Source organism: Dermacentor silvarum, chromosome 1 (genome assembly GCF_013339745.2).
Source record: "Dermacentor silvarum isolate Dsil-2018 chromosome 1, BIME_Dsil_1.4, whole genome shotgun sequence".
NCBI lineage: Eukaryota > Metazoa > Arthropoda > Arachnida > Ixodida > Ixodidae > Dermacentor > Dermacentor silvarum.
The window spans coordinates 440,694,795-440,722,388 of NC_051154.1; the positions used below are offsets into that span (position 1 = coordinate 440,694,795).

At 44.9% G+C, this 27,594-nt stretch overlaps 1 protein-coding gene across 3 annotated transcripts in view; it reads left to right on the forward strand.

Annotated features, from left to right (window-relative positions):
* LOC119437725 (heparan-alpha-glucosaminide N-acetyltransferase-like) overlaps positions 1–27,594 on the forward strand; it is a 207,045-nt gene that overhangs the window by 56,875 nt on the left and 122,576 nt on the right. For all 3 annotated transcript variants that reach the window (XR_005189505.2, XM_037704697.2, XM_037704698.2), the window contains exons 2-5: positions 14,005–14,135; positions 14,822–14,925; positions 17,589–17,658; positions 25,739–25,787. Coding sequence is in view for 2 of the 3 variants with exons in the window: in XM_037704697.2 (XP_037560625.1) it covers positions 14,005–14,135; positions 14,822–14,925; positions 17,589–17,658; positions 25,739–25,787 (354 nt within the window). In the remaining variant the exon portion in view is untranslated. The remainder of the gene's footprint in view (positions 1–14,004; positions 14,136–14,821; positions 14,926–17,588; positions 17,659–25,738; positions 25,788–27,594) is intronic.

The window sequence follows — 27,594 nt, forward strand, 5'->3', positions numbered from 1 at the left end:
GTCGAGAGGAATTATTTACTACTTATTTATATAAAATGATACAGCTTACAGACCTGGCGGACGTCGTAGCTGCGTCTCACAAGTTGACTGTTTATAAGCGTGGCACGCAACTGTTTCGCATCAAAACAAGAAAATAACTGACCTAACTGGCAAATAAAGAGTATTGCCAGTCACATATCGTGTGTGTAACAACACGATATGTGCCTGGAGCAACAACAGTTCTTGTGCAGCCATAGGTATCCTATCTCGGCGTAATTTAACTTAGGCTGGATCGCGAATATTACTGTTTTCGGAGATCAAGTTGCTGTTGCATGCCGTCGTGTAAAGCTCTATACAAATCAGTTCATACAAATTCGTCTATTGCGGACTCACGATCTTTACAATATTTAAAAGCCATTATTCGTAGTTACTGAACCGTGCGCCTTAAGAAATGACATTATCAGCATGCCTTTAATTTTGGGCTTTGGTGCAATTTTTTTGTTTTTGCGCAGCCAAAAATATGTTTGTTTTCATGTGTTTGCATTTTATGTATGCCTGTTTGGTATTGTTTTCCTGCAGTATACACTGTGATGCACCAGGTAGTTATGCAATATTTTATTCATTTTTTCCACCATGTCTTTTTATGCTTATTTTTATCAAAATAGCCAGGACATAATAAAAATTTATTTACAACTTTACTGATTTCACCTTGTACTTCGTGTCACTTCGGTAATGTGGCAAGCTGATGCGCATGAAACGCGTTACAGCTTCAGCCCACGTATTCTTGCGTTAACAACTGCCTTGTGCATTTTTCCTTAGCCTGACATGACAAAGATTACTGGGGATTCCTGATCATAGAACTAGGCGACATGAAAGCCCTAGCGTCGCTAATTCAATGATACGGCGGCCGCTTTCCACTTCTTTTACGGAGTCTTCGTCACTTTATTTCGTCACAATTCTTTCAGCAAAAAGTCACTCTAAATTCGCCTAATTCACCTCTCTGTGCACGCATTATCGCCTCAGTTCAATCGCGTAATCACTTTTAGAATGTTAAATGTGGCTTTCCCATCATCATCAATTAGCCCAGCACCGCATGTTCTTCCCATCATTACCTTTCGTTGAACTCCTATCACCCAGCTAAACCCCTTTAATCCACGATTATTTACTCCTAATTCAACATTATTACAGTCTCAACACACTTCATTCACCTATCTATATTCATTGTTACTGCAGTTCACATGCTTAATTAATATTGTATACTTAATAGTGGTATTGCGCGCGCTATCACCTCTTATCCTAAGAGGATCATTTCGTGTCAACAGCACGGTTTTGAAACGGCCTTGAGACGGACACCCCACCATGAAATATGCATAAAAGGCTGTCGCATTAAAGAAAAAAAAACATCTGCGCTAAATAAATCATAGTAATTCTCCCGCTTTCATCATAAAACGCCACCACGAAATCGCACTGGTTACGCTACCAGCGGGCAAGCAGCGCTCGTTCTTGCCTGGAGCAAGATGGCCGCCAACCGGTTTTCCAGGCTTCAGCCGGTCGCATGGGCGCGCATAGGGGATCTCCACTCCAGAAGTTTTTTTAAAACCTCCTTGGTGCGCCACCGCCGCCGCCGGCGACTGCGGCTGCGCAGTGGACTTTCAACATGGCTCTGAGGCGGAAAAAAAGAAAATATAAAGTGAAAAGCACGCGCTATCGTCGCCCAATCAGAGATGCGGGAGAGAGAGAAGCGGCGTTTATCAAAGGATGGCGGTACTTTTCTGGGATTTTAGATCGCGCATCGATCGCGCTGGCCGCGCCGAGCGCGACAGTGGAACGGAGGAGGAGGGAAGTGGTTGGCGCTACTTTTTATATATAAGGTTTTGTCTCGGACCATAGGCATCGAGAGGATGTTTTCTTCGTCTTACGGTATAGACACGCGGTCGGCGTTGCCGGGGTGGGGCGTCCTGTAGAGGCCTCCCCCGGCAATGCCGAAGCCCCCCCCCCCCCCCCCCCCCCGCTCCTAAAATGTCATTCCCAGAGTCCTGTTACCCAAACCGTTTATGGTTTCTTTTGAGTTGCCTCTACATTTTTCCTTACAATGATATCGTGGCTAAAAGCGCACTGCATCATTGTTGACGCGGATGTGCACGGCCTTTATTCATAATTTCGCTTTATTTCTGAAAATCCTGACAATAGGAAAACACGCATTAGAAGCACCAACGGCGGCTCCCTCATCTGTATTTTTACCCCCTTCAACATGTTATTTTAATTTCCAGTGTGATCACCATGCACAGACACATTATATTTCAATGTGTGCGCAGGACAGAATTTATGATATTTTGAAAGAGAAAGAGGTAGCCAACTAACAATTATTTCTAATGATATGGATAGCCTATGTCTAGAGAGTGAATATGTTGCTGTATGTTCAACTCTCTACAAATTGCTTTGCGCACTTTTTTGACACTGAAAAAGACCTGCAGACTTCAGTGACCCCTTCGGCAGAGTCTTTTATCAACGGTGTGTGAAATGCACGTGAATGATATGTGTCTCGGGGTTGCTTCTCTTTCCAGTAGGTAATGCTAGCGACTTCTGAAAAAAAAAACTTATAATAATTTACAACATTTATTGGGGATGAAAACATAGCAACACGCATGCCAAGGTCATAAATATATATAATTAACTTAGTAACCGAAGTGACACCAAGCCAGATTCACTCAAAATCAGAATCAAAAGCAGTCATGCGTAGCAGAGCTTATACTAGGACTCGGAATAAAAAAAAAATAAGAGGCTGCAGTTTCGCCACAAGGGCAAAGCAGTATTAGTGATAGCGAAGCAATAACACATTCTTCCTGTATAAATCCGTGTAAGAGCCACACCCCCAACTTGAAAACAAATGTTTTTAAAAATCCAACCGAGAAGCAATCGTGTTCACTGCTCATTCTGATCGTGCTCCACTGCAGCTATAAAAAAAAAGTCGGTTACAACTTAACAAGACAGGAGAGGTGCCTCACCCTGATCACTGAAGTGCAGCAGCTGATTGCCACCACAACTAAAGAAATAGTCCCGCTGACGCGACTCGGCCCAGCTCGAAGCGCGGGCTACCATGTCCTCTGTCGGTGGGGTCACTGGCCGTCTGGCTCATGACGTCAATCTAGAGTGCGCGCCCATTGGTGGATGCTCGTGTGCATCCGCCTTTGAGGGGCAAATGTCGCTGCCTTCTAAAGTTGTACATGACTATAGATGGCGGGAGGAGGCGATCGTGGAGGTTTACGGCGGATTTCATACACGTAGTTGGAAAAATTAGATAAAATGGCCTGGTGCCATGTAACACTCGTCAAAATTGTGGCAAAAAAGTGCAGCCCTCACACGAGTATGTACGTTGGTTATATCACCTATATGAATTGTAGTAACATTTACTTACTAATTAAAATAACAAACATCGTGCAATGCACCGACCATGTAAGCCTGTAATATCTCGCTGGATGACCACGAGCAGTCGCTATCACAACGGTGGCATTATGAAGAATGCCGGCAGTGGGGACAAAGAGTTCGTACAGCCATGCGATTCACCGTGACTCCTAAAATTAGAATCAACATCATCATCTGCATATTTTTATGTCCACTACAGGACGGCCTCTGTCAGCGATCTGAATTACCCCTGTCTCTTAGGCTATGCGATCTGCAACACTTGGGACGCGGAAAACAGCCTAAGAAGGAGGACAGCACGCATGAAGTTAGCAGCCATCCCTGCTCGCCCTTGATCGTTGCACCCCCCAATGATTACCAACAATTGGATACGGCACGCGGGCCCCGTAAGCGTCAACCGAGCACAGTCATTAGCAGAAGCGGCAGGGCTAGACAAGAAGACGCGTGCTCTCCTCCCCATGCACGCATTTGATTACGCCACCTCCAACTAACCCGAATATTGACCGCGTGGGGAAGATAATGTCCATCAAGCCGCCATCCTTTTTGGCTCAGTGTTACGCGCTTTTTCTCGCACCCACAGTGTATGGATCGCTCACTCATATGAATTTTGGGCTTTATACGGAATATCACGGCGACGCCGACAGCGAAAATTTGCCTGGAGCGTCGATACATTGCTGTCGCAATAAAATGAGAAATAGAAAACAGGCGTCGAGCTCACTTCTGCCGCGGCTGCAGATGTTACAATGTGCATCGGCTACAAACACAGCATGCTCGAGCACCAACGACAAAACCAGCAGTGGGCACCTCACTTATGGGTACTTCACCAGAACCCATCTGACACTGAAAAGGAAGCGTATTTTCCACCGTATAAGCACCAGCGGAAACAACACTAGCCGCGCGGGGAAACAGCACACGTGAAGGGACCAGCCATCGGATGGCCCAAGATTGATCAAACTCGGTGCATTTTAACTCCAAAATAAAGCGCGTGACCCACGTATGTATGGCAGAGGCAGGAAAAGTAGGAGTTGAGGACCCATGTGTTTTAGCTGCTAGGTGAAAGAAGATTCCACACCCCTATCAAGAATGTTCCTCAGCTCACGTGTTTCCATCAGCGAGTGACATGTACCGCCAGACTTTCTTGACACAGTGCTGTCTTAGTTAAACAACAGGTATCCACCTGATATGTGGCAGCATAAGTTCCACATTGAGCAGCTTGCCATAGGGATGTGCTCACGTTGGTTTCGACGGGAATTCAGGGCGCAGGCTCCTTTCCCATGCGTATCACCCCTGAAGGAAGCCGAACGCCAGGCCGGGGTACGCTTGTACCCTTTTGAACCAGTGGGTGCCCGGCGGAGGTGGGAATCTGGCAATTTTGCACGCTCACAAAGAACTCTCCTGCAAAATCAGTTTGAATAAGATCGCCGATGACTTCATTTCCAGATCAAGTGCCCAAATGAACACTTCTTCAATGATGGTAAAATTATTGCATCAGACAACGAACTGATGTCTTTAATAGGAAAGAGAAAGGCACCAACTTACAAGTCAAAGCAAACCACCAGGCTTAGAAAGCAATGCAAAAAGTTATACAAAAAAACGAAAATGGGGTGCATAACAGCGCAAGCAGAGTGAGGCCATTTGGGTAAGAAAAGATGTGTGGTTGCGCTATTGGTAAAATTCCCAAGTCCATGCTGTGCATTTTCCTTATTGATTTTTATTTGTGATATGCTGCATTTGCCGCTAAATAACACAATCCACGCTGTTCCTATATTTCATATCAAGTCCTTTCACGCTTTTGAGATATTGCTGTCTTATTTATTTATTTGTTTAATGTTTATTTATTTGGGCACCTGATCATTTTTACTCTATAATCCTTTATTCTGCCTCCGGAAAACAAATGAAACCAGTGACATAAAGCATGCTTTGAGAAGTAATGAAACAATTGCGTTATGGAATCACATTATACTTATGCTAATAATTTGTCATAAGTTGTGTTCAGTAATTGTTATATATCGTTTTATTTTTATATATGTTATGTCTTATCTTCTCAATAACTGACCTTTCGTCAGGAAATGACTTCTTGATTGTATCTTTTCTATTAAAACATTCACAAGGCGTTACATGGCTTTGTTCATTAATGTGTATTTGTGTGATGTAATGCGCACAAAACAAATAGAACTCTCTAACATGTTTAACTGAATCCGCTTGTCACATAGCTCATCCGAGAGATGCCACTCTTGGTGGTACGAAGGGACTCGGGCTGTTAAGCTGAATTGTCTCCTACTCTGAGGTCTTGCAAATACCCATATAAGCTCGTCGCTTCATTGAACAATCTTTCGAGGTCACACAAAGTTTCTAGTGTCACTGTTATTTATATGTATATATATATATACATATACATAGCGCATATACGTGGGTAGGGTTTGGAAAGCTGTTCAGGCCCCAGCCCCCCCCCCCCCCCCCCCCGGACAAATTAAAACTTTCCGCCTATGATCCTGTGCACCTCACTGACAGGTTTACTCGCATTCAAGTGGTTGTTTATGATGCCACATGGCCTTTGGCTACTGGAAATCTGGTCGCGTCACGCACGTGTTCGAGGACTGGTGCCATGATTCCGACGCTTTCTCCCATCTAGGTTTTGTACATGTGTTATCCTTGTTATCACTCTGTTACACCAGCTGCACTGGCATGCTGTTTCTTGGAAGTTTAGACAAATATGGGCTGCGTGACCCCCTCTCCTATTGTGAATTTGTGTATATTGTGAATTTTGGGTGATGATTCTACACTGTGAACTGTGCTAAAAAAGTGTTCTAAGATGGTTGGTTGATCGACTAGCCAATCACACATGACAGTTCTAACGAACCCAAGGATTGGTGAACTGATTGTCCAGTTACAAAACAAACCAACAGTGATTCGTCAGCAAACATTTTGGGCGGAGCGCTGGGTCTAGAAAATGAGGCTGCAGCGCTCCGATCAGGTAGAGTGGTTGTGAACCTGACTTCTGGTGCTAAGCACCATTGACTTGGTCGAGATAGGGTTGCCATAGGTGGTCCAAAGCAGTGTAACTCTCTGTAGCCGATGTATCATTGCAACCAAGCTTTGTAAAATTGTTATAAATACAAGTTTTGTTTGTTGATACATCAGCATCTGTGTCCTTCAAGCCGAAGTCACCCATTGAGCCACCTGTGCAGACCGTCTCTGACGGTGCGTCCCGGCCGCCGAGGTGGGGGTGAGAACCACGTATCATCGTCATCATCATCGTAGAAAGAGCGAAGTCACTTTACTCTACTTCTTAAGCTAGATTACTCTTATAAGTGGGCATTTTTTGCTGGAGAAATCAAAATGAATATTTGCCTAATTAAGACGTTCACTGTGGCAGTCCTTTTATTTATAAGTCTTGATTCCTGTGCATTGTGACCCACCGGTGGATCACCAGGGAGTTTTGCTCTTTTGAAGCTTTCTCAAGTTGCAGATAGATGGCACTATGACACGTCAGGCCAGAAGCAACAAGATTTTTTTTGTCCTTTTATTTCTACCAAAGATCTCGCTTGCGCACTGGAATATCTGGAATAGCTTTCCACACTAATGCAGTGACAGCATTGCCATGGTAATGGGCAGCAAATGAACTACAAATGTGCAGCTGCTTGCTTTGCTTCAGCAAATCCGCACAATTAGCAAGGTGAAGTGCAAAAAAATAACAAGAGCAGGCTAGGCTATAGCTTAAGGCAGGGGTTCTCAAGTACAGTCATCCCACGGAACCCTGCTAAGCTCCATAAAGTGCCAAGGACCCCCCCCCCCCCCCCCCCCGAATTAACCGAATGTCGAGTTATCGAGGGTATCAAGAAAACAATAAACAAATACTTCACTACGTCATCACGCTTCTATTTACTCAATGAATCGTCAAATCTTGTTTCTATTTAGCACAAGACCAGTGCGGAAGCTGAAATTCTCTTCATCTCATGACTGATTAGCGCTAGCAGCGGCGAAGGCCTCGCGACATCCTTCGCGGCGCGGGTTTTCATCTGAGACGCGCTTTGCACACCAACGGGCGCACATCTCGATTATTTTTTTGCCACTCAGCTGCTCGCCAACAAATTGTCCGTCCATCGCGATGTAGCTGGTGCTTTTTATCTTCGAAAGCTTTGCACTGAATCAAAGCGAAACTACTGCTTGCCGCAACCGCTGCGAACGAAACCGCGGCCGCTATCGACGATCATGGACGGCGACTTTACGGTTCAGAAGGCAGGCGGCTGACGCACGCACAACGTCAAAACGAAACTACCGTTCGCTGCAAGAAGTGCGGACGAAACTGCGGCCGGTCGCTATCGACGCTGCCATGGGAGGCGACTGCGCAGTTGTGAAGGCACGCAGCCGACGCGCGCATCGAGTGAAAACGAAACTACTATTTGCCGCAACCGCGGCGGACGAAACTGCGGTGGTTATCGACGCGATTAGAGATAGCGACTACGCACTTACGGAGGCACGCGGCTAGCCGCCAACGCGGTATTGCGCTCGGCGATAAACGCTAGAATAAAGGCTTTAAAGGTTAGGCACGAAGCGCTTCGGCGTTGCTGTCAGTCACGTGCCGCTTACGATCGCCGCTGAGGACCACGGCGATGCGGACTACGCCGATTCGTTTCGGTTGGACGCTACGCCGTTCTTGCTCTTCTGCGGCGCACATTTGCGGCGCTCCGCGCATTTTTTCCCCCTCCAACGTATACGTCAGTGCGCACACTATCGGCACCGACCCTATCGACAAATAGGAGAAACGCGCATGGTGGTAAGCTACGGCCTCCGAGATTCAAGTGTGAAAGCTTAGGCGCGCTGCCCGTTCTCAGAGGTTGGGTGGCTAAAAGCTGCTTGCGTATTTATTGCGCAGTTCGCGCGTTGCTGTTACGCACTGTGATGTGCTTTTTGACACTCGGGCATGGGTAATGGAGGTTCTTTCGATCAAGCGCGCCTCGTGTTCGCCGTTTTAGACACTTGTCGAGAGCGGGACCAGGGAAAATTTATCAGTGGCTCGCGGAACCCCGAGCAGGGGCCCGCGGAACCCACTTTGAGAACCCATGGCTTAAGGTGTTTGGCTGAATTACGTTCCTCAGCAGATTGGATTTGTTTTCGCCTTTCACAAAAAAGTGCAGTCTCATGATAACATAAAACCCTACCATATGTGCAGTTAGGCTCTTTTCATGGTCTTCGCAACCGGCCTGCAAGGGCTTGCACATGATGTATCATGTGCAAAACATCCATGATACTTTCACTGTGAAATTTGCGCCCACTGAAGCAGTTGGTAAACACCTTTTCGGACCTCTTATTTATCACGTTTCTCTTTGGAGGCAAGCGCTTTAAATGTGGGGCAACGTTATAGGCAAGATGGTGGGAACATCGTCTGAGTACTCGTAGGCGTCCCCCGCGGAATCCGTATCTCCGTGCCATTGATCCAATGCACACAGTCTCTAACGATGAAGCACTGCTCAAAATGTAGTTCACACACTGCGGAATCATGTGTAAGCCTCTTATCGCATCTGTGCAAATTGCGTTCCCAAACGCTTCTTCGCTCTCGGTCTACGAGCACTTTAAACAGTAAAAACTTCGATGTTTCTTTTCTTCGCGAGTACCATGCTCTGCATCCAGGGGCAAAACAATGGTTTAAGCATTGCTTAGGAGCCAATCGCTCGCCTTAGCACCACACATTGAGAGAAAAGCGCCAGAAACAGCACTTAACAAGCGCCATAGCAAGCGCTTCCAAGCCGCAAAGCAAGCAACCGCATGCAAGAGTGGGCGATTGCAGCACCGCCGCTTCTTTCGCCACCGGTGGCGTCAGGCGCCCTATGGGTCGCTGGCTCCGCGCGCTGCACTGCCCCTTCTAGTGCACTGTAACATAGGGCTGGAAAAATTTCTTGATGGTTGCCAACATTGTTGTGATCACTCAGTGCCAGGGTTCATATATTTTGTACACCTCCTTAAAATCCTTGCAAACCCTTGAATTTGGAAGAAGAGATTCAAGGGCCCTTAAAACTTCTTGAAAATAAATGTACTCCTTGAATTCCTTGAAAACTGGAGTTGTGTACTACTTTTGAACATCCTAAGTAACAAACTTTCGTATTTCATTACGAGGGTCTCGAATCTGGCAGCCTTGATGTCATTAGGTAGCATGCGAGGGTTTATTAGCCACGTGCCTGCTCTCCCAAGATCACGTCTATCGTGACGTCATCGGGCCAAAAAGGATGTTCCACATCTGCCCACCATGGTTCTGAGTGGCGCTGGCTAACACTCCTAGGGCTAGATCTAGTAAAACCTAAATACCAAAGTTAGTGGACGAATTGATGGCCATCGCCGTAGCACAATTGGTAGTGCAACGCACGCGTAATGCGGAGGTGGCGGGTTCGGCTCCCGCCGGCGACAAGTTATCTTTTCGTCCGCTTTCATTTCCCTTTTCTTCATTATTTTCTACATTCCAAATTCAACTACACTTAATTTCCCTGATGCTTTCCTTGGCTTCGTTGTCTGTTGGCTTTATGTACTTATGAGAAACTCTGTATAGGGGCTGCACCATGAACACTGTCTATCAAGAAACAATCCTGGTATTTTATTATGAGAGCATCGCTAAAGAAATAGAATGTGGCGTGTCCACAGTCACCAACCACAGTATTTTTTAAATTACCATTGCCATTGCGGAGCTGGACAAAGCCAGATCAAGAAGCCAAGCCGTGCCACTGTTTTGTTGTTTTGTTAGTTTGATCACACTGCAGCAACCATGGCTCCATTTTCAAGCTCCAGGCTCTACAAATGACTGGCAGAAAGTACAAGTATATTTTGCTGAGGTTGGGCACTACAAACCATCATGCCAGAAGGCAATTGACATCATTACAATATAAAAGTAAACTCAGCAGCCACTTAGGTGCAAGAAATTGCAGCTAAGAAGATTTCACTATTTTTGAGTGTGTGTGTGTGTGTATGTGTGTGTGCGAATAACATTTGTTTCCCCCTTCTTGAATTTTGACCTTTGGCATCCTTGAAATCCTCGAATTGTCCTTGAATTTTGAGTCAAATGTTCTGTACAAACCCTGTTGCTGGGTGGCCTTTCAACCACGTGTCATGGCCTAGACTCAAAACTACCTTGTAGCTTTTTTAATACTGGATCCTTTCTTCGTGCTAACCCAACAAGCCTTTGTGTACCTTGGGCTTGAAAACTTAATAGCTGCCATCAGTTGTGATTCTCCAGTTCTTTTAGCTTGCTCTGTAGTGATCAATGCTGTCATCGCAACTCATCCATGTAATTTATGGAAGCATCTATCCGTGGGGTTGCGACACTCATTCACTTTTCACATTTGCTTCCGGCTCTCACTGAATATATTGACACCACTCCCAAAACCACTGCATCCTCTGCCACAACAGTACAAGTAGAATGATTGTGTAGGTGCAGTTGGTGCCCATCCACATTATGTACTCTTTTTTTCTGCTTCTCTCAACATGCAAGCCCTTTCTGTCCATAGTAGTCATGACCCTGCAGCTGGCTGCACTATGTCTTGTGCCGTTCAGAAGGAAACACCCCACGTCGGCTTGTTGGGCTTTCTCTGCTGTCTCATCCTCGCCCCCCCTCCCCCCCCCCCTTGTTGAAGGCTAGCAATCCTCTGCTGCACACTAGTCCTTTCCTTATTACTTATAAACTCACAAGGGGCGCCCTATTCCGTGATCTTTTTCATACGGGTCTCCAGACATGTAATGCTTCGTCAATGACTAATAGATCTACTGCCTTTAAGCTTACTTGTTACTCAAAGAATGGAACTTTCCCATTATGGGGGCGAGGCCAAAGAGCCTTCTTAAGTAGAAAGTACTAGGTCCAACTTAATTTTTTCTCGTTTGATCAGCATGTTCTCAAATATTTAATGCTTTTCCAATGGGCACTAGGTCGAATAGGCCCCATCATCACCTATCTTTGTCCCTTTTTTTTTCCCTCCTTCAATGCGGAGTGGCTGGCCATAAATTCAGGCCGACTTCTCGGCTTTTACTTTCCAATAAACCTCTATCTCTGGCTGTTTAACTTCTGTCTTTACAATGCAGCAGGTAATTGGTCAACTTTCATTCTGATACAGTGTTTCAGATGTGTAACACTTCTGCGGTGAGTAATAGGTCTCGCCGACTGTCACAAGTAAAATTCTTTAGCTTACTGCTAAATTTAGAGATTAAAAGAATGGGATTATATTCGCCTCCCTGGTATAAAGCTAGAAAGCAGTGAGAGCTTTCATCATAAGACTGTGCATCTAGGAATGCAGTGTTCTGTGTTGTCCCTTGTATTCGTATTACTGGCTTTAGAACTTCCCAAAACAGAATAGATGTTTAAAGTCTGGCATGCCACTGCTGCATCTGAAGCAGCTCACTTTGGCTGCTATTGAGTCATCTTCAGCTTGTCGCTGCTGTTTTTATGTCTCGCAGGCCACCCACTTAGCTGCAACATTTTCTGTAAGGGATGCCCCTGCTTGTAGCTTTATAAAAATAAAAACTTGGTGGGAGCAACTAATGGGCTGAGAGCAGTGGAGTAGGGAAGGCGTTGTGTGACATAGGGAAGCATATGACAGGAGAAGCTGCGGTGGTTGTGCGGCCATGCAGCAGGCTCGCGGCGTTGTGTGGTTGCAATCTTTCTCCATTGTGCCCTGGAGGTGGTTGTAATGAAGTGAGAGCTGTGGTTCTCATAGATATATGAATGTTTGTGTAGTTATATGCAAAGTAGGTATGGTCAGCGTGTAGTGAATTCTATAGAAAACGCTGCGTGGTATATTATACCAGGTGTTTTATCTTAGTTTTAACCGAGTTTTTGAAGATCGCTTGTGGCATATAGCACAAATCTGCTTATTGAGCAGGATTACTCAATGAGGCATACATTACTTACACTGTGAATCAAAATTCATAATTGACTAACATCAAAATTTTGCTAATTATCTTTTTACCTAAATACTTTAGCGTACATATTGCAACACATGAATTGAAGCCAGTGAGTTCGCAAGACACATTCACTTAGTACGAATTTTGAAACTAGCACTAGTTTTGACATAAGTGCAGTCAAACTTGTGATAAAAGTGCACTGTTGTTCCACTTACTTTTTAACAAAGCACCTTTTTATGCATTGAAGCTCAAAAAAATTCACCAATGATTACGATACTTCCTAATGCAAAATTTGATCGCCATCTTCTCACGCACGCAAGGGGGGAGCAGGGAGATGTGCATGCGCTAGCAAGGGCGCAGGTTAGTACACAACTCCTCATCTACTCCAGCTGCGGTGGCTGAGTGCAACCACACGCATCCTACCTTGGAGGCAATCTGCTCTGGGTTTGAAGGCTTGCTGACCAGAGATAGCTGATGGATTTGTGTGCGCTCTGTTCTCATGCGCCTAGTTTGCGTTAAAGTGAGAGGCGGCACGAAGGGGAATTCACTCGCCGATGCTGCCGCTCTTCATCACGCCAGCGTTCTGACAGGGAGTGTCCATGGTCTTCAAGTGAGATGTGTTCGTGTTTTTCTCTGTACGCGTGACAACATGCTCGTTAATTAAGTGAATCTTTACAGCAGTTTATGCAGCTGATAAAACGACTGACCTTACATTGTATGGCTGTGTAATAATTGGCTATCACAATCAATGCTTTGCCTGTCTGGCAAAACTGTCACTTTTTTTAAAATTTCTGCTAACAATAATAAAAAAAACGTATATCAATAGTTCACGGGTTTATACGCACATGTATACCACATCTCTCTGTGGTATACTAGTGTATCATATTTAAGAGTAATGAACAAAAGCAGTCATGTTCTTGTGTTTTTGAGATATTTGGTTGATGATATGCGATATTGCAAGCTCATATACAGCAGCAGTTGATCATGTTACAACTCGCAGATCAGCATGAGCAGAAGTCCTGTGGATGTCAATAGATATCAGTTACGAGCTGATGGGATCAGAATCTTATAATGCTATTGCATTACGGTCACTGAAGTGAAGCATGAGGATCTGTGAGTTTGTTCCTTTTCTGTCAGGATGGTTGGGATTTTTTTTTGCGTTATCTTGCCAAAGAAAGTAGATACTGTTGAAGTGTCATGCCTGGTTTTTGTAGTTTTTCTCTTGCGTGCACTCCTCAACATTTTAATTGCAGATGTTAACTGCATTATGCATATTTTCCTGTAGCATTATAGTTTTCTTACCTTTCTTTTAATTGCTCGTGACCTGTGAAGCATTTTCTATTGAAATTGGTGTGCACTGAAACAAGGGAATGGTATGATGAAAACTGAGTCCCAAGTTCTTTAAAACTGATCCCAAGATTAAAATTTCAGTACTTTGTTGAAGCAGTTTAAAGAGCCACTGGTGTACCAAAACAGAGATGGCCAGTGAGGAATGAGGTCAATTTGGCAAGAGTTGTTGAAGCGGGTGTTGAAAGGAAGGAGAAGAGGTGAGGTGGTCAGGTGAACAAGGAGAGCCTTGATTATGAAAGGGGAAGAGTTACATAATTAAGAGCATAAGTTGCAGGGCTGAAAATGGGCCTTTAGAGCAATTCACAATACTGACATGCTGATTACAGAGGTAACTTGTGGGTTATTCATGCTTTTGCACAATTCTTGCATGTGCAGTGCACGCTCCAGCTAGTCCGCCGTGCACACCATCAGAGTCGCCACAATTTCAGCGTGGTCTTGGGCAGCATCTATGAGACGGAGATGCAACTGCGGAGGCACTTTGATGACAACCCCTTGCCCAACTGCACGTATGTGTTCTGATGGTTTGACATTCTGCATTTAAAATTTTTCAAATTTTTTCAACTTTCACGCATTCTTGATTCATGGAAGGTAACATGCTTTCAAGAAAAGACAGAAAAAAAAAGACACCTCTGTAAAGAATTTAACGTAGCTCTTCCCAGAGCCTCTTGATGATGCAGTTAAACCAGAATTTAAAAAATGTAATTATGTTCAAGAACTTTTTTTCTATTCAGGTTGCCATGTTTTAGCATTAGCACAATTAATTTGTGTCCCTGTAGCAGTCCTGCATGTTGGCCAAGTTGTGAATGAGCACCTTGAAATAGGGTTTCAGTTAAAATCTCGGCAATAGTGATACACTCGGGAAAGCTTGGGCCATCATTTGGCAACACTCGCCAATGCTTGAGTGTATGCATTTGGTGTCAAAGAACATCTATTGCCACTGCATCTATATCTTTTTGTTACTTCTCCACCCTTCTTCATACTGCTAATCGATGTTCAGGTGTCAGCCATGCACTACACAGTTACAGTGCAGTCAGTAGACTTTCGTCTTCTCTGGCAGTCAATCTCTCGCTCGCTGCAATCTGAGGGCTAACCTCATCTAGTGTTTGTCTTCTTTTTCCCTTCACATTTGCTTGTTTCTTGAGGTGTCATTCCTGTTCCTTGTAAGAGCTTGTCTGTAACTTTTCAACTGCAGTTACCGTAGGCACCTTGGCGAGCATGGCTCATATCTGCTGCATGTCTCATCCGAGGGCCACTGTGACTGGCAGGTAGCCGAGGAGCCTGTCAACATCTATAATCGTGAGTAGTCCTTGAAGCCACACTTTTGCTCTTGCACCCCATCGGAAGTCATCATTTATATTTTACATATTTAGTGGGAGGGCAGAATATTGGACTTTATAGAGGAAGCTGTAGCGTGGAGCCATTATTTTCCTGTCAGATTCTAGCGAAACACAGAAATACTTTCTTAAGGCAACTGCTGAAGCAATTTTGGTGAAATTTGTTTGCATATAAAGCAGAAAGTTAATCTAGGGATTGCTGAGGGTAAATTTTTTATTTAGGTCCTCAAATATTTTTAGAGAACACGAATAAATTATGTAAATTAAAAAAATAAGGTGCCAAGTTTACAACTATTTACTAAATCTGTTTACAAAAAATTATGAAATTATGTAAATTAAAAAAAAAATAAGATGCTGAGTTCACAACTAAGTATGCATTGCTTAATATTGTGAGCTGCATCAAAATATCATCATAACTTAATAAATCTGATGTATTACTTTACAGTTGGCATGAGTGTTTTTATATGTCAGCTTGCCAAAGCCCTGTTCACAGATTATTGGTGTGTGTTTGAGCCATGCCTAACGCATTTTGTTCTGCTTTAGGCATGCCAGTAGGTACAGTTCACATAATTGTGGTATGTATCAGTTTTTGTTGAACAACAATTTTTTTCAGTTTGAATTTGAGTTTATTCATAAAAAAACAGAAATTACAAAATGCATTTATACAGGCGAGGGTCCCAAAGTAGTGATGCTGAAAACAGGACCTTTTATTCGTGTCACTTGTGCTGCACTTTGTTCCTTGATGACTTTGTGGTGGTGATGATCGAAGTTGGGGAAGGTGCTAAGATTAAAATCAAATGAAACATTGGTAAGCGATGCATATTTTTCCTGGCTCTTCTTACCGAACAATAGGAGGGTGCTTAGATTTAAGGGGGGCAGGGGGGCCTTCAATTTGAGAAAACATGGTAATATGGCTTCATTCATCTAAGCAGCACCACGACTGTGATATGTGTTCTCTCAAGGGCTACGGATTATGTTTGTCTACATGCACGGGTTCATTGACATGTATGACGGATGAAATTCACTTAGGCCAATGAAAGGGTACATTTGCATGTGTGATCTGCAGTTAAGAAATCACCGTATTTGGTTTAACATCTCAAAATTGGCGCAATCTCTACCATGAGGAATGCCATGTTAGAGTACTCTTGATTAACTTTAATCACCTGGTGTTCTTTAATGTGCACCTGAAACATCGTACATGAGCATTCTTGCATTCCAACCCATTGGAATGTGGCTGCTGCTGCCACAGTCGCCAGGAGTCGAACCTGCAACCTTGTGCTTAGCAGAACACGCCACAGCCACTCGACCACCACAGCAGATGTGATACACTGTCCACCCACAGGGCTTCTACGAGGGCGATTCAGAAAGTAATGCCTCCAAGCCCACTACTTTGCCAATAGTACTGCAAACATTTTGAAGTCTTTATCAATAATGCACTGATGTTTAAGCTATAGAAAATCACTTGCCTCACCTTCCTATCTCTTCTCGTTCCAGAGTAATTGAGTAATCCATGGCATCCAGTGGGGACGTTCGGTTGAAACAGCGGGCTGTAATTGAATTTCTGACTGCGGAAGGTTGCCATAGATTGCTCGATTACTCTGGAATGAAAAGAGATAGGAAGGTGAGGCAAGTGACATTCTATAGCCTAAACATCAATGCATTAATATAAAAAGCTCAAAATGTTTGCAGCACTATTGGCAAAGTAGTGGGCTTGGAGGCATTACTTTCTGAATCACCCTCGTATAGCTGTGAAAGCCTGCATACAAAGTACAGAGGTTGAGAGTCCATGCATATTTGTTGTATTTTTAATGTCAAGACCCACTGCGGTGGCTCTGGCGCGATGGAGTTCTGCTGCCGAGCACGAGGTTGCGGGTTTGATATCGGGCTGCAGCGGGCATGTTTTGATGGGAACAGAGTGGAAAAATGCTCGAATGCTATAAAAACTCCAGGTGGTCAAAAATGTGACGTTCTGCATCCAACAGAATGTCATGGCCACCCAGCCACCACAATGGTATAAGCCGTAGCCACTGCAGCTGTTTGTGAAAGAATATGTTCACACATATGCATGTGCTCCTTGCCTTTTATTCACTTGGAGAATGAACATTATCCTATAGGTGGCTTTGAAGCTGTCTGTATGATTACATGTGCAGCGCAGGAATACGAGACAAATGGGAGCAGAAACACACAGCGACGTGTGTGTCCCGTCCTGTCTGTCACCAACAAGTCCACCTTTGCACTGTCGGCAAATGCTTGCTTGCCAAACTTTGCATGCTGTCTGTTGGGGGGCTGGACACAGTGTAACTGCAGAATTTATTCACCGGAAAGCAAACTTATTTTTTGTTTTTTTCTCCTGGTTGGAATTGATGTAGACAAAACCAAAGGGAGTAAAATGTTTCCTTTATGCTTACGAGTTTGCGGAATAACCTTGACATGTCCTTTCTCTGTCTGCTTATAGGATGACAAAATGTCAGGGACATGAGCTCCATGTAACTTTGGATGAGATAAAAGCGTAGTTGGCAAGTGCTCAGATGCCTTGGCATACTGCAGTGGCCAGCTGCAAGAAAAAATACTGGCAATTTTTTTTACATGGACTCTAGCTGCTGTCTATGTTCTTTTTTGTGACAGCACTCATTGTAATGGCGGCAGTGCTGCTGTTCCTGATATTACTCTGGCAAGCAGTGGCCTGCTTCAAGAGGCAAGTCTTCATTGTATCTGGTTGAGTGTATAACTTCCTCTTGCTTTCAGTGTGTGTTTTTTTACCTATCTTTGTATTCATGAGAAATGCTTGTGATAGGTAAGAGGTAGACTGGTGCTTGCAATAGGTGCTTCAGGTAATAGTGCAAAATGATGGTTTTAATGTATGATGGTTATAAAATTGCCTTCTTTTTTTTTAACTAATGGATGTGTTTCATTCTGCAGCAGTGATTACGTTCTTTTTTTATGTAGTGTGTAGCTTGATAGGTGTACTGCTGTGGTTGAATTGATTTTATATATATTTGTTCATATGTGTTATGCAGGTAATATACATACACATACATTCATAGGTAGGCCTTGAAAGTGTTGCATGTATAGTGGGATGCTTCTTTTATTGCATGTACATAAAAAGACACTTTCTTAGCTTAACATATCCCGCAGTGCTATTGATGTAATTAGCAACTTAAAGGCCAACTGCAACAAAATATTCACTTTGGCTAAATTGGTAATAAATGAGTAGCACATATGTGGGGATCATTTTTTACAGAATTTTTAAAGATTGCCTGTGGCAGATAGCTTAATTTTAGTCCTTGAGCTAGAATATTTAAAGTGGCGGACATTACTTGCATGAGAAATCGAAGCACATAATTCAAATAATTGGTGAAAATTCACTAATTCCTAATTAATTCTTTTACAGCACACATTGCAATTCACAAATTGTAACCGGTGCATTTCCAAGGCACAGTGGCATAGCCAGATATTTATTTCAGAGGGGGGGGAGAAGGTTCTCCGCTGACAACTACCACTCCTCCCTCTCCTTCACCTCTCTCTCTCTCTCTCTCTCTCTCTCTCTCTATATATATATATATATATATATATACATACATGTATCCTGTCCTTGGTGCCTTTGTTAGCTTCATATGATATGACAATAAACATCAGGCCGCTATGTTTCCTTTCTTCTCATTCATATATATATATATATATATATATATATATATGTGGAGTTTGTACACCACTCCTAGCACCCCCTAGACAATAATGCTTTAATAACGAGGATGCACGTTTTTGCGTTGCTGAAACAACACTTTGCGTAACTTCTGATTAAAGTTTTTCATTGCTAAGGCGTGCAGCCATTTAGCATCAAATTATGCTATCATCCTTATGCTATTTTTAAAATGATATTAAAAAAACTAAAATTTTGGTAATGAATTGATGCATTTATATAATGTATGTCGATGACCTAGCTTGTACATGACTTTGAAAAGCGAACAGCGCTTTCGGCATTGTGGGCATATTTTATTATTCTATGTTTAAAAATACAGGAACGAAGCATTGCGCTAGAATTTCGATAGTGTCTTATGATTCAAGTTTCACTCACTTTCGGTGATCTGCTGTAGACTTGTTTGAAGACATGTTTGGAAGTAATTTGCGATCATGGTATTTCAGTCATCACGCGACGCATATTGTTATTTGGTCACACTCGGGAATTGATGAGGCAGACAGTCTGAAGCAGGGCTGCTTCCTGTTTAGAAGCCTTTGTGAAAATTACGGCATCTGTAGTTCGCAGTAAAATAAGAAACAGTACCTCCTAGAGGTTTGGAAGTATCGTGTCTCTTGACACCTTCTATTCTGAAAATTGCTGAGACATTTAGTTATAATGGGCTCTCCGCAGCAAGCAGCACGTACGTGTTACGATGGGGTAGGTGAGCCTCAGCTAGGCAACTGGCTGCGGGTGTCTGGTGTTGAGCGATTGGGTAGTGACGAAACGCTTTCCCTATGTCCTTAATTATCCGTCAACTTCGTTCTTGACTTCTTTTATGCGCGACCCTCCCCTCGTATCCGTCAGGCTACTCCCCTCTTAAACTTCTTGTCCGTTATTCACTGTCGCACTTGGCAACCCCTAATATTCCTATATTTATGTTTCTGTATGGGCTTCGAGACCATTCACCTACCTGCCCTTCCACCTGTTTGTTGTGGCGACTTAGCTTCGCTGGCCCAGCACCCCCGTCCTTGATATATTTTGGAGTGTGCAAATCAGCATTCTGTAGGTCCCTCTTTCTTTCTTGTCCCATTTTTTGCCCTGTTTTCATCCTGAACAGCATGTACAAACTCGCCTAACAACAAGCGCTTCTCAAGTTTATTAACATAATGAAAGTCAGAGACAAGGGAAAGAAGAAAAAAAGGAGGGAGGGGAACGGGGCTTACACGTTTCCTAGACAAGCAAGTTGCAATATTTTCGGAGCGCTTTTCTTCCACGCAGCGTGGTGGATCATTCGGCCATGCACCAGAAATGAGAAGCTCTTTGACGACACGAAGGCCTGGTGGAGAGCAACAATTCCTCCAAGTTTTATGCACGCGTTCGTCCCAACTTTATCAGTATGTGGAATGCTTATGCCCCCTCAGCAGTTATGGTTAAAATGATCTGCACTTATGGTTAACACGATCCGGAATGAGGTAGAGATGCGCCATGAGATCAGGACCACAGTTTTCTTTGCATGGGAGAGTATCGCCCCCATGACAACGCGCCCCCCCCCCTCTTTTTGACCGCCACTAGCCCTCGCCTTGCTTTCACATTCAAGCTTACCCTTTAACCCATGTCGCTCTTTTGGAGCCCACCTCCTTAAACTTTGTTCCGTGGGAAAGGGGGTGGGCTTATCAGAAAATATCGGGGAGGGGGTTTCGACCCCTCCCCTTGGCTATGCCAATGGCAAGGCATATCCACTTAGAATGAATTTTGAGGATGGCGTAGGTTTCGAGATATGTGCCATCAAACTAGCGGTAAAAATACACTGTTACACTTAATTTTTTAAGAAAATGCTTTTTAGGCATTGCAGCATAAAAGTAACTGGAACGCCAACGTATTTCATTGCTCATTTTCGCAATTAATATCTCGAAAATAATATGGACCTTAAAATTAATTCTAAGTGGATACGCCTTGCAGTATCACCAGCTACAATTAGTAATTCGCAATGTGTGCCGTAAAGGAAGTAATTATGAAGTTAATTAGTGATATTTGTTAATTAGTTGAATGTGTTTCAATTTCTTATGCAAGTAATGTCTGCCTCTTTGAATAATCGCAGTTCAAGGACTAGAATTATGCTATCTACCACTGGCGATTTTTAAAAATTATGTTAAGCTCGAAACATGATCACCCGGTATACTAGACAGAGAGATTTAATGGATATTGGAGAGGTTTGCCTGGCAGAAGTATATACAAGTGAAGCAATCTTGGCAAAGCTGCATGTCTGGTGATTGTCTTATTTTTCTGTTAGCAGCCTGTAAGTAGCATGCAAGCAGACGCATGCACTTGGTGGTTATTGGACATGATGCAAGTCCCAGCACAGTCGCCGTAAAATATTTCGAGCAAGCGTCCCCACCAGTGCAAGAGCCCCCCCCCCCCTAACTTCACTGCTAAATTCAAACTTCCGCGCTGTTCCGGGAAAGCGCCCCCCCCTCCCGCTCCGCACCAACACTGGCCTGCCACATCCAGTCCACGAAAATAATGGCAAATTCGGCAAATCGCACCAGTGTGCATCAGGGTGCCCCGATGAGCCATTTCATTGAATCATGGTCGCACCCGGGCACCCCAGTGGGCACACGTGTGCATCGGGGCGAACTGCAGCTGGTGGTCTGTAGTTCACAAACCGCTGGCCGACGGCGAGATCTTCCTCTCACATGGCACAGAGGAGTTCCCTGCGGCACAGTGACGTGACCACTCAATGACAGAGGAGTGGTCGCGGCTATGCTCTGGCGTCGCCGGCAGCTCCACCGCTGCTAATCACTCGCCACCGATATCGTCGCTAGGCCTTTTCCTGTTCACTTCGAATCTGTAGCAGACGGCGCTTCAGAACGAACCGCCGGCGCTCCCAAGCAGCAATGTTTTGTTACCATTGTTGCCGCTTTACCCTCTCCTCACAATAATTTCACACGATGAAGAAAACATGCTGATATTTGCGGCGCCACCAGCTGCGATGCGAGCATGGCCGAGCCGCGGTTCGCTGTCTGCCGTCGGTAGCCATGCACTGCAGCTGAGCTTGACTTGTATCAGAACTCTCATTAGTGCTAAAGGTTTCACCGTGGACATGGTTTTTAATAAAGTTGTAAGGGGGTTTAATAAAGTTGTAAGGGTTCGGCTCCGCCATCGACGACAGTCGATGGTGGAGCCGAACATAATTAGAGGCGGTCGATCAGGCGTACAAGCAGAAGGCGTCAAGGCACTAAGGTGGAAGTTGTCCACGTCGTCAAGGCAGAAGATAGAGGATACGTCGAACGCCTGAATTGTGCCGATACACTCTCCATGAAGTACCTAAGGTTGAGGGAACCGGCAACGGATTCGTAGCAAATAAGGATGCGGCACCGTTGGTCATGTCGAGAATGGCAAAAGGCAACATGAGATTCCTGCGGTGTTGAACGGTCTCGGAGGGTGAAAAGAGAACTGCAGACTCACGAACAGCGGCACAGGACACGGGGACAAGGACTGTACTACTGGGTGGTATGTTCGTATCCTCAGCGACAAACAACTTTTCCATTGTAGGTGCAGACGACGCGGAATACAACGCAGAGAACGCCACCTCGGCACGAGCACAGTCAATAACAGCATGATGGCGAGAAAAAAAATCCCAACCAAGGATGACATCATGCGAACAGGCTGGTAGCACAAGAAACTCAGTGGGATAAACAACATCTTGAATAATGACGCGGGCTGTGCAGGCGGCTAACGGCTGAATATGGTGTGCGGCTGCGGTACGGAGGGATAATCCCGTTGACGTCGTCGTAACCTTCCGAAGCAAGCGGCAAAGTTTCACATCAATCACTGAAACGGCAGCACCAGTGTCTACAAGCGCAAGGGTACGAAAACCATCCACAATAACGTCAATGAGGTTCGCTGGAGAAATTCGAGGACTTGAATTTTTCGACGACGATGCAGTTCGTGCCTCGGGAACTGCGACGTTTAGTTTTCCGCATCAGAAGGGCAGGGTTGACGGCGCATAGGTGACAGAGAGCGACGTCGGGGGGATGCAGATCGGCGGGTAGCTGAGGGCATGCGCTCGGGCGAAGAGGATTGTTGTAGCCGCGCTCTGCCGTCAAAGCGCCCAGGATCGTAAGCAGACGGTCGCATGACATCTATTGGAACAGGAGGGCGACGGCGACAGAAGCGCGCCACATGTCCTGCATAGCCGCAAGAATAACAGATAGGGCAATTGTCCGCAGTGCGCCATGGATTTGTGGGGACTGGTCGGCTGAACGGAACTGGTGGGGGCCGAACGGGTGCCGACGTGGAAGAATAGGTCGGTTGACGAGGCGGCCCGGCAGTGACGACTTGCGCATACGACAAGGGCGCAGGCTCCGGAGGTAGCGGACGAGCGAAAGGCAAAGCGTCAGTGACCTCTTCCTGGATAGCTTGGCGTATGACTGGGGCCAGATGTTGTGCCTGTGCTGGCTCGGGCGTGCTCGATAAAATAGAGAGTTGTCTGTCTGACGACCTCCTCACGCACGAACTGCTTTATCTGAATCAACAGTGCATTCTGGTCACCCAGAGTCAAGGCCGTGATCGAGTCGTTCTGTTCCAGAGGGCGTCGAGTTTGGGCGCGTTGCTTGCGCAATTCGTCGAAACTCTGGCACAAGCTGACATCTGCGACTGTTTGGGGGTCTTTGGCCAATAACATTTGAAACGTGTCATCGGCTATTCCTTTCAGGATTTGCTTGATCTTATCCGACTAGTGCATCGATGGGTTGATACGCTTGCACAAGTCGACGACGTCTTCAATATAACTGGTGAAGTTCTCACCGGGTTGTTGAGCGCGTTCACGAAGTCGCTGTTCTGCGCGGAGCTTGCGTACTGCGGGGCGGCCGAAGATTTCCGAAAAAGTGGTCTTGAACGAGGCCCAGTTATGAATCTCCGCTTCGTGATTGCGGAACCAGACTGGCGACGCCAGTCAAGTAAAATATGACATTGGTCAGCCTAGTCGCATCGTCCCATTTGTTGACTGCGCTCACCCTCTGGTAAGTTGCCAACCAGTCCTCGACGTCTTGGTCGTCAGTCCCGCTGAATATCGGCGGGCGACGCTGAGGCAGCACGCCGGGACAGACGGTGGGTTGAGTCTGAGAAGGACCTTGGGTGGTGGTTTCTTCAGCCATCGCTGGCGCTGGAGGCAGGGTACGGCTACGTAGTTCCAGATTGGGAGACTAGGAGATACCCAGCACCTTTCCACCAAACTGTAAGGGGGTTTATTTACAAGCAGGGGCTATACGTAACAACAGCCTTGGTCCAAGAGCGTCGGTCACTGTCTCGCGCTCTCCGGGCGGCTGGGCTTCGTCATCCTCTCTCAATGGCTGCAGACTCTCTTTCCCACTACAAAGTAAACATTACGCGTCACTTCACTCTAGCGGACATAATTTTGCCTGGAATAGAAGCTGCATAACCAATGTTTGTGTCACCGGTCGCGGAGACGCGTCGGTGCAGCATCGATGCGCTCTTTCTGTAGTTCTTTTGGTGGTTTTAAGAGTGATAAACACTACTAACAAATCTTTGGCTTAATAAAGTTCATGTTCAGTTAAATTTTAATGCCATTCCCACTGCGCTTCTTTTTTTTCGGGAAAATTTTGTCGTTGCCATCTTGAATTTTGGCGCCGTTCCGGGATAGCACCCCCCCCTAACTTTGCCGGTAATTTCGACTTGCTTGAGGGGGGGGGGGGCGCTTGCTCGGAATTTTACAGTAGCCTCCGAGACTTTTCAGTGCAGCATGGGCAGGTGCCCAGTATTGTAAGCATGGAGGAAGGAAAAAACTGAGGAGGGGGCCTGACATCACTCTTTGTGCAGCCAAGTGACACTGGAAGTTGGCGTTACTTCGCCATCTTGTCGTGGCAGATTCTCCTTTTGTTTACATTTCTCGCGAAACCACGCCGTGCTGCGCGCAACCGGGCTACTCGGGCGCACGTGCTCCACAGCGATCCGCAGTGAGCAGGCATTGAGAATGCCGATGTCGAGGGCAGCAAAATGAAGCGCATATTCTGCGTAAAACTCCACCGGCACACCTGGTGTATGACCCTCGAAAGTGCTCTCCTGCGAGATACAAGTAACAGTTGAGCAACATGTGTATTAATATGTACAAAAGCAAGTTGTTACTAAACACATAGTTCTAAAGCCAGGATTCTGCGTTCTTGCATAACGTTCTATGTTATCATCGTTACTTATTGTCACCCGCTGTCAAAAGCAGGAACACTGCACGACTGTCACTGACCTTCAAGGCGTTCATTGTACAGATTATGAAACATAGTGGTTTCGGTCTACAATGGCATGTTGGTATGATTCAGCCAAAGAGGGCAAAATTTCCAGCAGATTTCCTTAGTCTGTGGCCATTGCCGTGGCGTGGTACATTGCGTACAGTGTTGCATGTGCATTCATTTCACACGTTTGAGTTCCTTCAGTCCCACCTGGCCACAGCAACATCTGGGAGAGCACAGTCCAGATAAAACAGCGGAACAAACACAGAGACTAATGCAAACCTGCCCACACGACTCCTTTGCCATGGTAGGAAATCTACGGCGCAACACGTGTGAGCGCACACACCATAACAAAGCCTCCATTGTGCCACAACACCTTGGCCGCTACAGCGTAAAAATCGTGAAAAAATAAAGAAAAATAGCATGACTACGTCACTTCCTCCACACTTTTCTCCTAGCGCGCGGAGGGGGTAGGGCCTCTCGAGTTTTTTCTTTCCTCCATGATCGGAGGCCATGCTGAGGGGCCGTGCAGTTGAGTCATGCATCACTTCCGGAGAGTGGTAGCAGTGGCGTTTTTCTTTTTCTCCCAGTTTCGGTATCAGAGATGTATACTTTTGCAAGCTTTTCATGAGGCATCCACTCATATCTTGAACATAAAAGTTTGCACAGGGGCTAGTTTGTATCTACGCTTTCTGAAACTAGGCTTATTTTGCAGCTCATAATTTCGTTGCAGTTTGCTTTTAAAGAATTTATCAATATTACTGACTGTGTTTAGGTGCAGGAGGACAGCTAAAAGATATCCAATGCCCAGTTGTTTTTTTTTATACACTATAATGCCAACTTTTTCTGTACAGGCTGTGCTCTGCTGTTGTTCCACTCGGCACTGTCCCCTCGGACTCTCAGGTAGGAACCAGTGGCTTAAGAAAGGAGCTACAACTGGAATTTCTGGAGGAGTGCAGGAAAATGAAGTCATATGAGATTTTCCTATTTCATAATTGCTCTACTTTTGTCAAGGTAGATGCAGAAGCTGCATTTGGAAGATGACTGAAGAGTTCAGCTATGTTTGGTCACACATGCCTAGGATTGAAAATTTGTTGAGCAGTAGTTAAGAGATACTGGCTCAGATCGAAGACTGGCATGAGTGTAGCGCAGGAGTTAGAGGTGGCTAAATAAACGGTGGCACAGTGGTCTCAAGCACTTCTGCAACGCCCTCCTGAGAAAAACGCGGTCCTGTTATAAAGTTTCCCGCCACCCTGAGAAGGATGTATTGCAGTGAACATGCGCTGGGCTAGTCAACGGCACCATATTGAGTTGGGAGCAAACTACGGAAATCTCGGTCTCGACTAAAAGAAAAATTACTCTAATTAACCTTTCGTAAACAAATTGTTCAGTGCCCTTCTGTGAAACTCGCACCTTTTCATATTTTCAGGCGGACCACCTCAATGTGAAATTTACAGCAGAAAACGTGATGTCGTTCTTGCAACTTTGGGATCATGTTTCTCAAAAATTTTGGGGTTGTTGCAAGGCAAAATATTTTGGCTTATTATTTCGACACAAGACTGCCAGCAATAGTTAACACAACTACGGACATATCTGAAGATTTTATAAAGGAAATCTCGTATATGCCCCACGTTAGCCTTTTTACCCACGTTAATAATTGATTTATTTTTAAATAAAGTCGGGGCCTACAAAGGAAAGTGCATAGTAAAGAACAACATTTCTAAAGTATTGAGATGAGATATCCACTTTCATTGAATTAAGAGAAATTTTTCGTGATTTTTTTCTTGTACATCTTGTTTTGCTCTAAAGGGGACAATTCAAATGGTGCTCAGGCAAACAAAATTTCTTTTTTCACATGAAATATTTTGGGAACGCATTTCTTTAGACCCAATAAATGCCCGCAATTTAGAAAACAAATCGGAGAGGGTTGTGCTTTCGGCTGGTGCATTTGGCATGGAATGACCCATCACTTTTTGTCTGTGGTCAATTCCGGTGTGATAATAATGGCAAGTGGATAAAGTGATGATGACGGGTTTCAGGATAATGTACATCTTCTGAAAAAAAATAAACAAAGGGAGGCTGTTTTACAATTAGTAAGCAGGGATAAGTTAAGGGCTGATTTACTTTGCGTAACGCTGGTTGTACAGTAATAGTCTTATGAAACAAAACAAACTGCATGATTTTACACAACTGCTAGCTTGTCTACTATAGTGTGACTTTGTCATGGGTCCGTATTGCTGAACCATCAAAGGGTCCCTGAACCACCCCTCGGGCTTGGTGAAATAACATACAGTAAAACCTCGATAATTCGAAGGTCGCCGGACCACGAAAATTCTTTGAATTAAGCGGATTTTCGAATTAACCGAAATGAATAATAAAAAAAAGAAAACAAGCAAGAACTTGCCGTAAAAAGAAATCACCTTTATTTTCCAAGTCCGAGAAAAATTACTCAAAGTAATCACCGATGCGGGATTACTTGGCGCGCTGGTTGCCATGCTCTCCGGCTGGCTCAAAAAACGTAGCATACAAATATCACCCGCACTGCACTCAACAAAGTTGCGGACGATGTTCACGGAATCGATAACTGCCGCGAAAGCGGGCGTGGTGGTGCTTGACTCCAAAAATTTGGACTTGCTGGATATTTCGGACTTCAAAAATGCACCATCAGGGTTCCCATTGAGTTCATGCATTTTCGCACCCAATTTTTCGG